Genomic DNA, 16,904 nt, shown 5'->3' with positions numbered 1-16,904 from the left:
TCTTACACCTCCCGCCTCTCCCCCCCCCCATTACAAAAAGGAGCGTTGCCCGAGCAGATACGCGATCGTCGTGCCCGATCCTGCGAGCGCATTCGAACATCTGGAGAGAAAGTGTGTGGGAGGGAGGGAGGGAGGGAGGGGGAAAACTTTCACTGCGGCTCCACCCCCGCTATTCTCCCCACCCGAAAAGCACCTGCCTTCTTGATCCCTCCTCCCCATGCCTCTTAGAGGGGGGTGGACTTTGGTCCAGATCCTGACGTCAATTGGAGGGGGGGCTGCTTCTGCCTTTACCTGCCAGCCCGCGCAGTTTCCGAGTCCAAAGGAAACCTCGACGAAGGGTGTCACTGCTGCAGCCGCGCGTCTTCGCCGTCTCTTTTGCCTGCCTGCTTGCCAGACCACCCACCCCTCTCCTCCCGGTTCTCGCCATCCCATAATCTGCCTTTGCCATCGCCATCCTCCTCTCGTCGTCCTCCTCCTCCTCCTCTCCATCACCATGTCTGTGATGCTGGAGACCGTCGGTTTTTTCATGGCGACCATCGGCTGCGGGATGTTGGGGATCACGCTCTTCAACAGCTACTGGAGGGTCTCCACCATCTCCGGCAACGTCATTACCACCTCCACCATCTTCGAGAACCTGTGGCAGAGCTGCGCCACCGACTCCACGGGCGTCTACAACTGCTGGGAGTTTCAATCTCTGCTGGAGCTGCCAGGTGAGCGGCAGGGGAGGGAAAGCGGCGGGGGGGGGGTCCTCGGATCTCGCAGGACAGGAGGGCAGGTTGGCATCCATGCATCAGGGAAGTGGGAAGGCGAGGGGCAGCTGGGTGACATTGATTGGACATGGGAATGAGAGCGAATGCCCATGGGAGTAGATCAGGTGGCCATGGGAAGGGCAGTGAATGCTCATGGGAATGACACCAGGTGGCCATGGGAATGGCAGTGAATGCCCATGGGAATGACACCAGGTGGCTATGGGAATGACACCAGGTGGCCATGGGAAAGACACCAGGTGGCCATGGGAATGACAGTGAATGCCCATGGGAATGATGCCAGGTGGCCATGGGAAAGACACCAGGTGGCCATGGGAATGACAGTGAATGCCCATGGGAATGACACCAGGTGGCCATGGGAAAGACAGTGAATGCCCATGGGAATGATGCCAGGTGGCCATGGGAAAGACACCAGGTGGCCATGGGAAAGACAGTGAATGCCCATGGGAATGACATCAGGTGGCCATGGAAAAGAGTGAATGCCCATGGGAATGACACCAGGTGGCCATGGGAAAGACAGTGAACGCCCATGGGAATGACACCAGGTGGCCATGGGAAAGACAGTGAACGCCCATGGGAATGACACCAGGTGGCCATGGGAAAGACAGTGAATGCCCATGGGAGTAGATCAGGTGACCATGGGAAAGACAGTGAATGCCCATGGGAATGACACCAGGTGGCCATGGGAATGACACCAGGTGGCTATGGGAATGACACCAGGTGGCCATGGGAAAGACACCAGGTGGCCATGGAAATGACAGTGAATGTCCATGGGAATGACAGTGAATGCCCATGGGAATGACATCAGGTGGCCATGGGAAAGACAGTGAATGCCCATGGGAATGATGCCAGGTGGCAATGGGAAAGACACCAGGTGGCCATGGGAATGACAGTGAATGCCCATGGGAATGACGCCAGGTGGCCATGGGAAAGACACCAGGTGGCCATGGGAAAGACAGTGAATGCCCATGGGAATGATGCCAGGTGGCCATGGGAAAGACACCAGGTGGCCATGGGAAAGACAGTGAATGCCCATGGGAATGACGCCAGGTGGCTATGGGAATGACAGTGAATGCCCATGGGAATGACACCAGGTGGCCATGGGAATGACAGTGAATGCCCATGGGAATGACGCCAGGTGGCTATGGGAATGACAGTGAATGCCCATGGGAATGACACCAGGTGGCCATGGGAATGACAGTGAATGCCCATGGGAATGGCACTGGGTGGCCATGGGAATGCCCATGGGAATGACACCAGGTGGCCATGGGAATGGCAGTGAATGCCCATGGGAATGACACCAGGTGGCCATGGGAAAGACACCAGGTGGCCATGGGAATGACACCAGGTGGCCATGGGAATGACAGTGAATGCCCATGGGAATGGCACTGGGTGGCCATGGGAATGCCCATGGGAATGACACCAGGTGGCCATGGGAAAGACACCAGGTGGCCATGGGAATGACACCAGGTAGCCATGGGAGTGAATCAGGTGGCCATGGGAATGACATGTGTTGTCTATGGGAAGGACACTATATGACATACGAACCCAAGAAGAGCTTGCTGCAGGCATAGGCAGACTCGACCCTCCAGATGTTTTGGGACTACAACTCCCATCATCCCTGACCACTGGTCTTGTTAGCTAGGGATGATGGGAGTTGTAGTCCCAAAACATCTGGAGGGTCGAGTTTGCCTATGCCTGGCTTGCTGGATTAAGCCAATGGCCTGTCTAGCCCAGCATCCTGTTCTCCCAGTGGCCAACCGGATGCCTGTGGTAAACCAGCAAACAGGATTCAAGCACAGCAACATTCTCTCCCCCTATAGTGTCTGGTGACTGGTCCTCAGAAGCATTCTTGCCTGCAGCTGTAGAGGAGGCAGAGCTTACCATCCTGGCTAGGAGCCATTGACAGCCCTCTCCTCCATGTTTTCTGTCGAATCCTCTTTTTACACCACCTTGGTTGGCCATCGCTGCCTCCTGTGGCAAGGAGTTCCTTAGATTAACAAAGTGCAAAGTGCTTTCACGGTGGCCAGTGGTAGCCATGGAGAATGATTCCGAGTGGCCATGGGAATGGCACCAAGGGGTCATGGAAATGGCTCCGAATGGCAGCTGCATTTGCTCCTGTTTGGGCATCCCAGAATAGTTTCTTCTCTACCCGCTTCCACCCACGCACAGGCTCCAGTCTATTTTCCTACTGGGCAGCTCTTGGTAGGCTCTTAGTAGGCATTTCTGGGCAAAACCCACCCAGGCAGAGTCCCTTCCCATTGAACCTGTTGCAGCAAATTCCTAAGAGATCCCGTCTCTTTACCCCTTTCCTCCAGGCTGGATCTCTCGCCTTTACATTCATTTCTGGAAAAGTGGGGTAAAGGGGAACCACACTTGTTACACCACCTGCCTGCCTGCGGCAGCTGGGATACCACCCCAAAGGAGTGCTAGCTGGGTATATTGAAGTCCTTTGCCCATGCTCAGAGGCGCTTTGTTATGAGTTTGCATATTGTATGGCGAATCTAGAGAAGAGCTCGCTGAAGGATGCCAGAAAGGGTGATCCAGAATTTTAAACTCTGCCCCGGGATAAACTGCCAAGTCAGCATGCCCTATGTATTACACTAGCTTATATAACCAACAGCCAGCCGGGCCTTTCAGCCGGCATGCAAAAGCCATGACAGAAGTTTTCCTCTGAGCATGTGCAGAACAATCTCCTTTCCCCATCTGGCTTCGATGCAGGCTTGAACCCTTCTGTTACATCTTTCTGACAAGATTCTCCCGGATCTTGAATAGTTGCACGACAGGCAGAAATCCAACAGATGTAGCTTCCATCAGCATCGAGCTAAGGCAGCGCTACAAAGAGTTTCCCTCGTGGAATTTCTATGGAAGAGACAATCTGGGATTGTCCCTTTCCCTTTCCCTTTCCCAACTAAGCACTGTTGGGCGGTTGGGGGGCTGCGATATGGGTACAGTACCTGTTCGTTGACCATGATGGAATTAGACTTCTGCATCAAAAAAACCACACAGTCCTGAAGCGTGCGACATTTTGACGCAGTGTTCTGGGGCATGTGCAGAGTGATTTTCTCACTCCGCACCCCTACACATCTGGGGTTTGGGGGAAGCGCTTCCGTCTTAGAGGGCGTGGGAAAAAAAAGATGCCGACTGTGAGCGTTTCTCCTAAGGCCCTGCAGGGGGCAGCGATGAGCAATGAAATGATCTCCGATTAGGAAAATGTAACCTATAAAGAGAATAAACCGCCTTTTGGCTGCAACTGTCACCTCATACGCCAAACGGGCTTGTTGTGTTAGTCTGCATCCTGGAAGGTTATTTGCAGAACGGTTCTGCTAGCTGCAAACGTTCAGAACAGCTGTGTATCTGCTGGCACGTGGGGAAGGTAACATCATGGAAAAAAACCAAAACAAAAGCCGTCCTTTCCAGGGGGCAAGAAGGGGGCTGGCGACTGTGTGCAAACCGAGGTTGCCAACTGCTCGCGCAGCTGTGCTTTTAACCGCAGCTCGATGCAGGGCATGGCGCGTAAAGGTAAAGGTAAAGGTACCCCTGCCCGTACGGGCCAGTCTTGACAGACTCTGGGGTTGTGCACCCATCTCACTTAAGAGGCCAGGGGCCAGCGCTGTCCGGAGACACTTCCGGGTCACGTGGCCAGCGTGACATCGCTGCTCTGGCCAGAGCCAGAGCCAGAGCCACACACGGAAACGCCGTTTACCTTCCCGCTGGTAAGCGGTCCCTATTTATCTACTTGCACCCGGAGGTGCTTTCGAACTGCTAGGTTGGCAGGCGCTGGGACCGAGCAGCGGGAGCGCACCCCGCCGCAGGGATTCGAACCGCCGACCTTTCGATCGGCAAGCCCTAGGCGCTGAGGCTTTAACCCACAGCGCCACCTGCGCGAATTGCCACTGATGCTTGCGATCTCTCCAAACCGCTGCAGGCTGCTGTCTGCTAGGTGTATTCAGTTGCTCTGCCTGTGACCATTCCCTCTGTTTCCGATGTCCAGGCTTTGAGTGCCGTCGGTTATGTAGCCGAAATGGAACTTCCCTGCGCAAGGCGAATCCATCAGGGGCAGCCTTAGAAGAACCCTAAAGTTTGCAGATATGTGGAACGCTTTAGGAGGGGGGCGGGACTAAGGGAGAGAACTCCCCGCCCCCAAAAAGAGCTTCTGCCCAATAAGAACCCATCAAACCTGGTGGCCGCAGAGAGGGATGGAATGGAGTAACTTGGGAAAGGGCATGGCTGGCTGGCTGGCTGGCTTGCATCATGAACAGGAGCGTTTCAACAGGCACCGCTTTGTTGTGCTTTACTAATATAAAAGCAACTTTGAGAGGAGGCAGTTGGTAGTACAGTGGTACCTTGGGTTAAGAACTTAATTCGTTCCGGAGGTCCGTACTTAACCTGAAACTGTTCTTAACCTGAAGCACCACTTTAACTAATGGGGCCTCCTGCTGCTGCCGCGCCGCCAGAACACGATTTCTGTTCTCAACCTGAAGCAAAGTTCTTAACCTGAAGCACTATTTCTGGGTTAGCGGAGTATGTAACCTGAAGAGTATGTAACCTGAGGTACCACTGTAGATGGTCCTGTGCAGGTAGGAATGGAACAATCTGGCCATGTTGCTTTCTCTCAGCATCTCGGTTTCCCCCCCTTTCTAATCTTTACGCTGAGACACAGAGTGGTGTAGTGGCTGGGCAACCTTATGCCAGTCACCCACTCTCAACCTACCTTACAGGGTTGTTGTAAATGATAGAGTGGAAAGGTCCTGTTACACCACCCTGAGTTCCTTGAGAAAAGACAAGATCTAAATGTAATAATAATAATAATATTTTAAAATCAGTTATTTACACCAGCTTGTGATTTGTTTATTTTTAAAGAACTCATGAAAATTCACTAGCATTCTTAGTGTGAATTTATCCTAACACTTTTTTTGCATGCAATTTCGCTTAACATACCCCCCAAAAAATTAAAAAAAAATCTGTCATTTTTGCAAAGCAATTCTCTAGCAGAATGCATTTGTATATGTTAGGCTCACAAATACATTTGAATAGGTTGTTTTCACTTATAAATGAATTCTCGTGCACACTTCACTCTGGTGTTTGCATTATTGTACACATTGCCAAGCTGAAGATCTGCAATGCCAAACTCACAGAAGTGTGAATTTTGAAGGATGGCTCACGGCTGTGTTTTGGTTCGCTTTTTCTTTTTAAAAATGTGAATTAGGTAGGTTCCCCTTTAAATGCCAATGGGATCAAATTTCCCTTCCCATCTTTAGATGCAGGTCAGTGGGAGGGGGACAATCAATTGGAGGCGGCTTTGAGGTCTTCTTTGCCAGAATCCCTCCTTCTCCTGGGATCTGTTCCCGCTGGGTCATCAATCACCCCAGGAACAGGCTCAGCCGGAAGACATTTTGCTGCCTTGGGCAAAGGACAAGCTGGTCCTCCTCGTGCCTCCAACATCCTCCATGTCACATAAAGATGATGAGTAGCCTGGTACCTGAATATTGGTTCATCACTGGCAAGAGGACAGCATCCTTCAGGGCACCTGAGGACAGCAGGACAGTTTTTAGGGAGTGCAGGACAGGCTGTGCGGCACACTTATCTCTCACCCTCCTTGCTAGGGAACAGCTAATCTGTCAATTTTGTTCTCTCCCAATGTTTCATTTTTCCAGTCTTCAAGTTCAGCTCTCTACATTTTGACATCAGCTGCCAATTTTTAACTCTGCGAATAAATAAGTAAACTTAAATTCAATCCAACTTCTTTTTAAAAGGTCTCATGAAAAAAATCACCAGTGATTCCCACCCAATATACCGTACACATTTTTGTATGTGGTTTTGCCTACTACAGTGGTACCTTAGTTCTCAAACTTAATCCGTTCCAGAAGTCCGTTCCAAAATCAAAGCATTCCAAAACCAAGGCGTGCTTTCCCATAGAAAGTAAAGCAAAACAGATTAATCCTTCCAGACTTTTAAAAGCAACCCCAAAACAGCAATTTAACATGAATTTACTATCTAACGAGACTATTGACCCATAAAATGAAAGCAATAAACAATGTACTGTACTATAAAATAAATAAGGCAGTATTGTAGATGATAAAAATTAAAATTATTTTTTCTTCTTACCTGCACTGATGATAGTCATTGTTTGGGAGGGGGCGCTCCCAAAATCAATAACAAAAACAAAAACACCAAACTTAATCCGTTCCGGAAGTCTGTTTGACTTCTGAAATGTTTGAAACCCAAGGTGCAGCTTGTGATTGGTGCAGGTGCCCTGGAAACAATAGCCAACAGTTGCATCAAACGTTCAGCTTCAAAAAAACGTTCGAAAACTGGAACACTTACTTCTAGGTTTTCGGTGTTTGAGAACCAAGGTGTTTGAGAACCAAGGCGTTTGAGAACCAAGGTACCACTGTATATACATTTTTGCCAGCACTTTCCACTAATAATAAACTTTTTTTTTTTGCATGCTATTTTCATGAATACAACATGCCTTTTTTTCATGCATACATCACCCTGGTGCATTTTGTACACATTACTGGGATGGAGAACGGCACTGCAAAATTCAGAGAGGTGCAAACGGAAAGTTTGGCTTCCCTCTTCAGCTCAGCTGGAGTTTATTGAGCTGCGGGAGCCATTGGTACTTGGCCTATGTGTGAGTCAGCGTGTTTGCCACAGGAAAGAAGGGTGGGTGGAGGTGGGAAGAAAGAGATTTCAACACCTGGACAATGAACTGAGGCAAGACTGATGACCACAGAGCTGTCCTCAGATTGGCAGACAGGAGAGTCTGGGCCAAAAAGGATGTGAACGGGGAATGGCAGAACCTGTTTCTGACTTCCCTGTTTATTCTCTGAGACACACCTCCTCTGGCACAATCGTCTCCCCTACCACCTTTCAGCAAAGATCTAGAATTGAAGCAGAAAGTGTGATGGATGAAGAGGAGTGCAGATCTCCTATAGCGACAGAGTGAGATGTGTGACAACGCTGGACAAGGATTCAAATAATAATAATAATAATAATAATAATAATAATAATAATATATTTATACCCCACCCATCTGGCTGGGTTTCTCCAGCCACTCTGGGAGGCTTCCAACAAAATATTAAAATACAATAGTCCGTTAAACATTAAAAGCTTCCCTAAACAGGGCTGCCTTCAGATGTCTTCTAAAAGTCTGGTAGTTGTTCTTCTCTTTGACATCTGGTGGGAGGGTGTTCCACAGGGCGGGTGCCACTACCGAGAAGGCCCTCTGCCTGGTTCCCTGTAACTTGGCTTCTTGCAGTGAGAGAACTGCTAGAAGGCCCTCAGCGCTGGACCTCAGAGTGATGGGGGTGGAAACACTCCTTCAGGTATACTGGACCGAGGCCGTTTGGGTAGTGGACAATCCACATGTTCCAGCTCTTCCTTTCTTACCAGGGAGAGTCTGTGTTGTTCCTGGGGGGCTTTTCAGCAGGGAACTTGTCTGCTGCAAATTATTGCCCACATTTTAAAAAGTCATTGCCTTCATAGGCGTAGTAGCCAGGATTTATGTTGTGCGGAGCAGGGGGTGGGACACCCTCCTGTCGCCATCCTCTGTCTGGTTCTGTCTAGCAGATTCAGAATGAAATGTCTCAGCAGCAGTTGTTTCAAATTACTTTCTTTTGAACCCAAGGGCTCAGAAAAAGCTGTCAAAATCTTTGTACCATTTCTACTTTTAATTTTTCTTGAATTTTTTTAAAAATTAATTTTCAATTACAATAATCCAATAAAAGGCTAATTATAACAATGCCAGATTATAATACCATTAATAATGCCAATCATTCCAAAGCCAAATTATACAATTTAGGTGGCCCCCTGCATGCTAGAGTTGATGATTTGATGATTTGCTATATTTTTGCATTCCAAAATCTTATAAATTTCCATTATACTCCAGTCAGAATAACAAACCCTTATACCACAACTGCAGTTTTAATGACTTCTATCCGCATTAACACATTAAATGATTTATAGTCCCACAGGTGAAGCATTCAAACTCTCTCTTTGTTCTTCTTGTGTGTGGCAGTTATTCTGTCCATGATGTTTCTGCCTCAATTTCTACTTTTAGTTAAGTATTTTTATTTATTTACTTGATTTCACCTGCCTCCCCCCACCCCCACCCCGGCTACACCCATGTTTGCCTTCTTAAAATGTAAACGTTAGTTCCTTTTGGATAAACCTGACTTTATTCTTTTTAAAAAGGAACTTTCCAAGTTCTGCTCTGGGGGTGGTTTGAGATGATATCAGGCGGCCATCTTGTTTGAAACTAAAGCGAACCTGGGTCTGGTCTGTGCCCAGGGAACTCCACAATGTATCACCTTGGTTTTCCTGATGGAAGAAAGGCAGGATCAAAAAGCAAGAAGATCAATGGATAATTAAACCAAGGCTGGCTTTAACATGGAGCAAAACGAAGCAGTAGCATAGGGCAACAACTTCATGCACCCGGCCGCTATCTCTGTGTACCTTAAAAACACACACACAAAAAAAAGTGATATGCGGAAGGTCAAATGGTTAAAATGGCATTTTAAAGAGCCATTGATTTGGCTTATTTGCTTGTGGGAAGCATTATCAACAGAGTTCAAACAGTCACACCTCCCCCAAAGAAAAGGTAAAGGGATTTGTGGTTTTGGCATGCACACCTCGGTTTCATTGTTTGTATGACAATAGCCCTCAGTGTGTGTATAGTGTGTCTGTGTGTGAGAGAGAGCTATACTACTGAGCAGAACCACAGGTGTGAAAAACTCTTCAAATGACACCTTTGCTTTACTCCAAAAGCTACCTTTCCGGAGCTTGAGGTTAATACCATGTCCAGGGGGTGGGGGGAGGCAGAAAAAAATATAACGGGATTGTTTTGTCATGTTTTGTGTTACAAATTTCAATTACTGATGTTTTCCTATGTTCCAAAGGAATTGCTTTATTGCGTATTTTAGTTACCTATAGGTTTTTATAATTGATTCTATACTTGCAAACTGCTAGAGCAATACTTGGAGGTGTTGATGATGTGGGTCAGTCAACTAACGCTGAATCCCAAACAGACAGAGGGGTTAGGCGACCTGAATTCTCACATCCAGGAGGTGGGAAGATGGCTCTTTTTGGACTGAGATGACTTGGCCACTGAACTCCACGCTCTGGTAACTTCCAGATCGGATTATTGCAATGCACTCTGCGTGGGTCCGCCTTTGAAGAGCTCTTCAATTGCTCCAAAGTGCAGCAGCCAGATTACTGTGTTTAGGGCTTGCATGTTTAGAACTCATTCCTGTTTAAAAACAGCTGCACTTTGAGCAATTGTGAGGCCCGATTCAAGGTGCTCACATTAGTATTTAAAGCCCTAAATGACTCAGGCCCACAATAACCTAGAGACTACCTCCTTCCCTACAGAACCTAAGATCGGAGGAGCATGAGGCTCTCAATCTCTGGGTTGTGGGTTCGAGCCCGATGTTGGGCAAAAGATTCCTGCATTGATGACCCCGCTGTCCCTTCCAACTCTATGATTCTGTGACCCTCTCATTTGTTCCACCACCCTCAGAAGTTCGGGTGGTGGCTGTGGCCCTGGAGTGTGCGCTCTCTGTGGCAGCTCCTGAGTTGGGAAACTCGAACCCAAATTTCAGGGTTGTGTTGGAAAGTTCTGCCTGGGTCAACACTGACCAGCTTTTTCGCTATTCCTCTCCAGCTTACCTGCAGGCATCCCGAGCTCTCATGATCAGTGCGTTGGTGCTGGGCTTCTTGGGGATCCTGTGCGGCATGTTGGGTCTGCAGTGCACCAAGGTGGCAGAGGGGAACCCCAACGTCAAGGCAAAGATGGCTGCTCTCGCGGGCTGCATGTTCATCTTGGCTGGTAAGTGGAGTGAAAAGAGGGAGCCTTACGACTGTTGACCAAGACGGAAATTACTTGCTGAGCAATGTTTCTGGATTCAAAGCTGGAGATTGTTCATAAGCCTTTTGGTTGGAGTGGGGAACCTCTTTTATCTGGCACTGGGCATTCTGCCCCCTGGACATACCCCTCTCTTCAGGCCACACCTACTTACTATCAGGATGCTGTCAGCGGCTCCTAGCTGGTTGCCCAGGAAAGTATAAATACAAGGAACAGTTTTTTACCATCCTTTTTTATTTCAGTCTTCAGAGAGAGAGGCTATATCCTGTTGGATAATGACATTGTCCTGAATTAATCTCTCTCATTTCCTCGTTCGTCATTCTCATCATCTTCTCTATGGGTGCCTCTGTCTTTGAGCTCTTTGCTCTCCTACTTTTAAGGCTCGCCGGGTTCTGGGCGATGGAGGGTCTGGAATGCTTTCTAATAACAACATGTCAGCCAGGTGTTGCTCTGGCTCCCCCATGATTTCCCAGCTTTCCTCCTCATCTGCCTCTGAGCTGTGACCTCCCTCAAACCCCTGTTGTAAATCTATGCTGTCTTCCTCTTCCTCCTCCCTGGAAAGGTCGGGATGGGGAGGTGGTCTTCACCATTCCTCCTCTGCCCAGTCCCAGACACTTACATATCCTTCCCAGAGTGTATTTGCTTGGGTGCAATGGTCATTGAATTCTGACAAGGCCTCTCGCTTGCTTGGATGGAGAAAAAGGAAGGGGAGGGTATGAACATTATGTACAGATATTATTTATTTGTGTAGCTGAAGCCATTGCAAAAAAACAACAACAAAAAAACACAAAACAGAATTAAATGCATTACGCAGCCAAACTATTTCTTAAAACCAGGTATTCTGTCATAAGATTCTGCTGCTCGGAAGCATTTTAACTATGAACCCTACAAACTTTTCTCCCTAAAATTGCTGCTCTAAAGGCAAAAGAAGTGCTGTGTGCACAGAGGGGTGTGTGGAGGAACTAGCCAACTGTAAGAAGCTAGATGCAAAATTGACATCAGCTGCTCATGCCCATTTTTTCCTTTGGCTCCACCCAACATTGCCATGTGTCTCTTGGAAGGTCTGACAGATGGGAACCTGGCCCTCCGTCTGCTTGGGGTCTCCCAGCGGCACAGGAGACACAGAACAAGCAGGGAAGGTTGTCGTTATTTTATCTTCTGCCACATCGGGAGATTTAATAAAACTGGGGAAGGAACCTTTCTCAGCCTGAGGGCCTCACCTCATTAATAAACAATGTTGTGGGGACCACATGCCCAGCCACACAAACACCAGAAGTTTCTACATACATGGATGTGTTTACACACCCACACCCACACACCTCCATCTGGGCATCATCACAGTTCAGGGACACATTCCAGCCTTGCAAAAACATTAAAGGAGGGTGCACAGCAAGGCTGTGACTTGTGGAGGATCTCAAGGGCCAGACTGAAGAAACTTAAGGGCCAGACTGAAGAAACTTAAGGGCCGCGTTTGACCCCTGGTTCTTTCCCAAGTAAGTCTTGTCCTCCTCTGCTGGCGATTGTTGACAGTCTGCTTGAGCTACCAAAAGCATCCCTCTTTAGTACGCAGAGATGTGCCAGGGCTTCGTCCTGCCCTAAACAACCTTTCTTTTTCTCCTTGCTCAGGTATCTGTGGGATGGTCACCATCTCCTGGTATGCCTTCAATATTACCCGGGATTTCTTTAACCCCCTCTTCGTCGGCACAAAGTAAGTCTGCCAAGCGGCAGGAGGGGGTGGGGTGGGGTGTCAGATCAAAGGACCCCGAACAACAATGAAACAGGGGAAGAGAAGCAGGGCTTCTTTCTAGACTGTCTTAATGACTGGGTCTTTCTTTACAATGACTTTACTGTCATATATAAAATATTTAAATAAATTAGCATTAGCATTAGCAGACTTCAAGGACACATTTCACCCAGGCAAAAGCATTTAGGGTGCCTTGCGGGACCAGGGAGGGTGTGTGGCCTGAAGAGAGGAGGCGTTCCCTGGGGAGACAGGGAGTGGCCTGGGGAGAGTCTCATGGGCCAATTAGAGAGGACTGGGTGGGCTGCATTTGGCCCCTGGGCCTGCAGTTCCTGACCCCTGTTTTACAGGACATGCCCTTGACTGCTTTTGCGTATTGTAAGAGTTGAGGGTAAAGAGTTTTATTATCCACATAGTTTAGTTGACCTCAGCACAGGGTGCCTCTTGCCCTGCAGATGGCGATGGACTACAACTCCCAACATCCCTGACCCTTGGGCTTGCTGGCTGCAGGGGCTGATGGGATTGGGAGTCCAACCGCATCATCACTGGCATGCCATGTTTTTTGCAAACATGTTTTTTCCCCCATGTTTGCTTTTGCAAACTGAATTCCTTTTGGATGACAAAATGTGATGAAAGGATTTTAACCAAGATTCCTTTGGGATGGTTTCCAACGTGCAGGTATGAAATTGGACCTGCCCTCTACCTGGGCTGGAGCGCCTCGCTGCTTGTGATAATTGGAGGAGGATGCCTGTTCAGTTCGTGTAAGACCCATTTGTCCCAGGACAAAAGGTGAGAGCAGTGCTGGCTCCAAACTTTTTGTGGGGTGGGTAAAGGGACTTGTGCCTTCCTCCCTTTCCCCCTCTGGGTCCTAGCTGAAGGACCAGGTGCGCAGCCTGGGAGTCATTTTGGACTCACAGCTGTCCATGGAGGCGCAGGTCAATTCTGTGTACAAGGCAGCTGTCTACCAGCTCCATCTGGTACGTAGGCTGAGACCCTACTTGCCCGCAAACTGTCTCGCCAGAGTAGTGCATGCTCTAGTTATCTCCCACTTGGACTACTGCAATGCGCTCTACGTGGGGCTACCTTTGAAGGTGACCTGGAAACTGCATCTAATTCAGAATGCGGCAGCTAGACTGGTGACTGGGAGTGGTCGCTGAGACTATATAACACTGGTCCTAAAAGACCTACATTGGCTCTCAGTACATTTCCGAGCACAATTCAAAGTGTTGGTGTTGACCTTTAAAGCCCTAAACGGCCTTGGCCTGGTACACCTGAAGGAGCGTCTCCACCCCCATTGTTCTGCCCGGACAATGAGGTCCAGCTCGGAGGGCCTTTTGGCGGTTGCCTCACTATGTGAAGTGAGGTTACAGGGAATCAGGCAGAGGGCCTTCTCGGTGGTGGCGCCCACCCATCAGATGTCAAGGAAATAAACAACTACCTGATTTTTGGAAGACATCTGAAGGCAGCCCTGTTTAGGGAAGCTTTTAATGTTTGATGTTTTATTGTGTTTTTAATATCCTGTTGGGAGCCACCCAGAGTGGTTGCGAAGGCCTGGCCAGATAGATGGGGTATAAGTAATAAATTATTATTATTATTATTATTATTATTATTATTATTATTATCCAGAAAGAAAATGGAAGGCAATGAGAAGTTGTCATGACTTCCTGCCTTATGGCTATTTGTCCATCTAGCTTAGAATTGTCTTCTCCAGGGACAGGGAGCCTGGAGTCCAGAGGTTGCTGGACTCCAACTCCCATCAGCTCCAGCCAGCATGACCTATGGTCAGGGATGATGGCAGTTGTAGTCTCGCAAATCAATGGAAGGCCACAGGTTCCCTTATAAAGTGGGATGGTTTTGAAAGCAGCAAGAAAAGGGGTGGGGGCAATTCTGAGAGGAAGCAACAAGGCCGAAGCCAAGTCAAAATTTACCGAATCGTAACCCCCCAACATCTGTTTTTGTGTCTTCACAGCTACACTTATCCATACAAGGCCCCCAAGAGTGTCTTGTCGGCCCCCACCAACACAGCCCCTCGCCCCCGCAGGGAGTCTAACGCCAGCAGCAACGGAAAGTATGGGAAGAACGCTTACGTCTAAGCCTTTGCAGTGGGGTGACCACTCCTTTCTGTTTGCATTTTTCCAAGAGACGTTTTCAGATGCTTTCCTGGTTGCACAGGAACCCAAAGGCTTTTTTTACGGAGCTTGCAAACCTTGGTAGGAAGGGCTCTCTTTCTCTCTCATATCCCACTCTCTGCTCCAATTCCTTTGGACATTTCTGGTGATGATGATGGTAATAGGAACTGGACAAAGACAGTGAATCCACAACGACCCTGGAAAATGCTGCATGGTGTTCAGTTCTTCAATGCGGAGGAGAGCTGTCCACATATAATGATTTTGCCTTCCTTCTCCTCTGAATGGAGACGGTTCCCTGTTGGTCAGTTAATACTGGCTTGCTCGGTTTTTGCTAGCGTGTCGTTGGGAGTAGATAGCTTCTTAAAACGACAGAGGCAGGGGATGAAATCAGACCATTTCTCTTGGGAGAAATAACTTCTCGTCTGTTCCAGACATTTGCACAGGTCATATGCGCTTGGTGATGGGGAGAAAGGCCAAAAAAGATTTTGAACATGCTCAGAGGAACTGGTTTTTATCATTACTTCCTACAGCCCAAAGCGCCAAATACTTGGATTGGATTCTCTATGGGGAAAGAAGTAGTCTGAACTTAAATTCACTTGTTAATAGCAACAAAATAGTATTTTCTGTAGGTTTTGTACCCCCTACCTCCACACACCCCGACAACACCCAGTTGAGTTTGCTGGATGGTGGGTGGGAAATGGTATTGAATCAGGATGACAGTACTGAATAAGGCTTGCGGAAACAGAATAGGATTGCTTCGAGGATTCGTAAGACAAACTTTTAAGATGTGGCTTTTTAAAGGTGCCCTTCCCATTGGACATCCACTCCCATCAGCCCCAGCCAGCTTGGTCTGGGATAATGGGAAGTCCAACCATAGACAGAAGACCTCAGATTCCCACTCCCTGAAGTAGCAAAGTGGCTTCAAATGTCAAAAAACCTAGACATCCTGTAGAAATTTAAGCTTTTGCAAGAACTATCAGGTCTTGTGTTGTAAAGCAAACCAGGGTTGCTTCTGTATCCCATCCCTCTCTTACTAGCCTTAGGGTTTTTTGATTGCCCTTTTGTATTTGAAGATTGGGATCAGTTAGATCAAAAGATCCAGTGCTTTGTCATCATTCATCAAGCATGGCATTGGATGTATATATTATCTCCAGCAATTCACAGCTGAAAATACAGTTTTGGGTACTTTCTGGTTCCGCTAGGAGTCTCCCCCCCCCCCCAATTACTACCTACTGCTTAGAGCACACCTCTGCCACCTATCAGATTAGCGCTAGCTGCTATGCCCTGGTTTATTCCACAGCAGCCTCTCCCACTCTGGTGCTCTCCAGATGTGGTTGAACTACAACTCCCATCTTCCCTGATTGCTGGCCATGATGGCTGGAGCTGACCAGCATCATTTGAAGGCCATCAGGTTAGGGAAAGTGGCTCCACAGCAGGGGTCAATGTTATAATCTCTGCAGAGTTACAAATCACCCTGTGAAAGGCACAGCAACATGGTCTGGTTGAAAAGTTGGCACCAAAGGTAAGCCTTTGTTCTGCAATAACACCTCCTGGCTTGGCTCCTGAAACAGGGTGTGTAAGAAAATTGAGGTCACCCTTTCATGCAGTGTTGCTGGTTTGGAAATTTCTGCTGAAAGGGCCGTGTCAGCCTTCCTCCCGGTGGGCAGGAAGTTCAAATGCAGCTGGAGGTGCATATTGAAAAGTTTTGCATTTCAGGATATGACACACCTAGCTGGTGACTTGAAAGCCCTCCAAAAGCTCTGGTTGAAAGGGATCTCTACTTCTGACAGTCACACATAAGGAGGTTAACAATAGCACCTGGACTCTGGACCTGTACAGAACGTTCAACAGCTCCTCTTTGTGATAAGTATTACTCAAAGATACTCAATGTGGAGACACGGCAGCCTGGGGTAACTTGGCCTCCCTCCATCTGAGAAGAGGAGCAACTGGACTCCTATAGATAAGAAAACACGAATTTTGCTTTGACTTTGAACCAAGCCTTTGCTCACTCAATGCTGAGAAAAACAACTCTGGGAGCACATGACCTGTGCACTAGAAGCACTACCTTGTACATTTCAGATTTATATATTATATATATAAAATGAACATTGTTTTCAATGACAATTGACTGGTGTCTGCTGTTTACAACCAGCTGCAGGAACCCAACTAAAATAAAAGCATGATTCTTAATCAGAACTAAAGTAGGGCAACCTAGCCAGGACTGATGGCAACGTCCTACAACCAAGTGCTGTGAAATGACTTCGGACCAGACTTCACTGGCAATGCTCCATGTTCCGATCTTTTCATTCAGGAGCTGCTCATCACAACCCCAACTCTTACCACACTGACACACACACACACACACACACAAACCAAAAAAGGCCCTTAGCATTTAGGCA

At 48.1% G+C, this 16,904-nt stretch overlaps 1 protein-coding gene across 1 annotated transcript; it reads left to right on the top strand.

The window, feature by feature from the left end:
- The first annotated feature begins 399 nt into the window (after positions 1-399).
- CLDN15 (claudin 15) lies at positions 400-16,629 on the top strand. Its single transcript, XM_079951634.1, has 5 exons — positions 400-710; positions 10,435-10,599; positions 12,262-12,343; positions 13,055-13,165; positions 14,346-16,629. Exons 1-5 carry the CDS (start codon positions 494-496, stop codon positions 14,467-14,469), a joined length of 699 nt encoding a protein of 232 aa, XP_079807760.1. The 5' UTR covers positions 400-493; the 3' UTR covers positions 14,470-16,629.
- The last annotated feature ends 275 nt before the right edge of the window (positions 16,630-16,904 follow it).

The sequence above is a fragment of the Podarcis cretensis genome, assembly GCF_951804945.1.
Source record: "Podarcis cretensis genome assembly, chromosome: 13".
NCBI classification, from domain to species: domain Eukaryota; kingdom Metazoa; phylum Chordata; class Lepidosauria; order Squamata; family Lacertidae; genus Podarcis; species Podarcis cretensis.
This window is presented reverse-complemented; position numbering and strand designations above follow the sequence as displayed.

Bases quoted from the DNA above. Each gene is read 5' to 3' on its own strand.
- CLDN15 (XM_079951634.1), top strand. From the start codon at position 494: ATGTCTGTGATGCTGGAGACCGTCGGTTTTTTCATGGCGACCATCGGC. The intron at 10,600-12,261 runs GTAAGTGGAGTG...CTCCTTGCTCAG, and splicing joins CTGCATGTTCATCTTGGCTG to GTATCTGTGGGATGGTCACC. The intron at 13,166-14,345 runs GTGAGAGCAGTG...GTGTCTTCACAG, and splicing joins CATTTGTCCCAGGACAAAAG to CTACACTTATCCATACAAGG.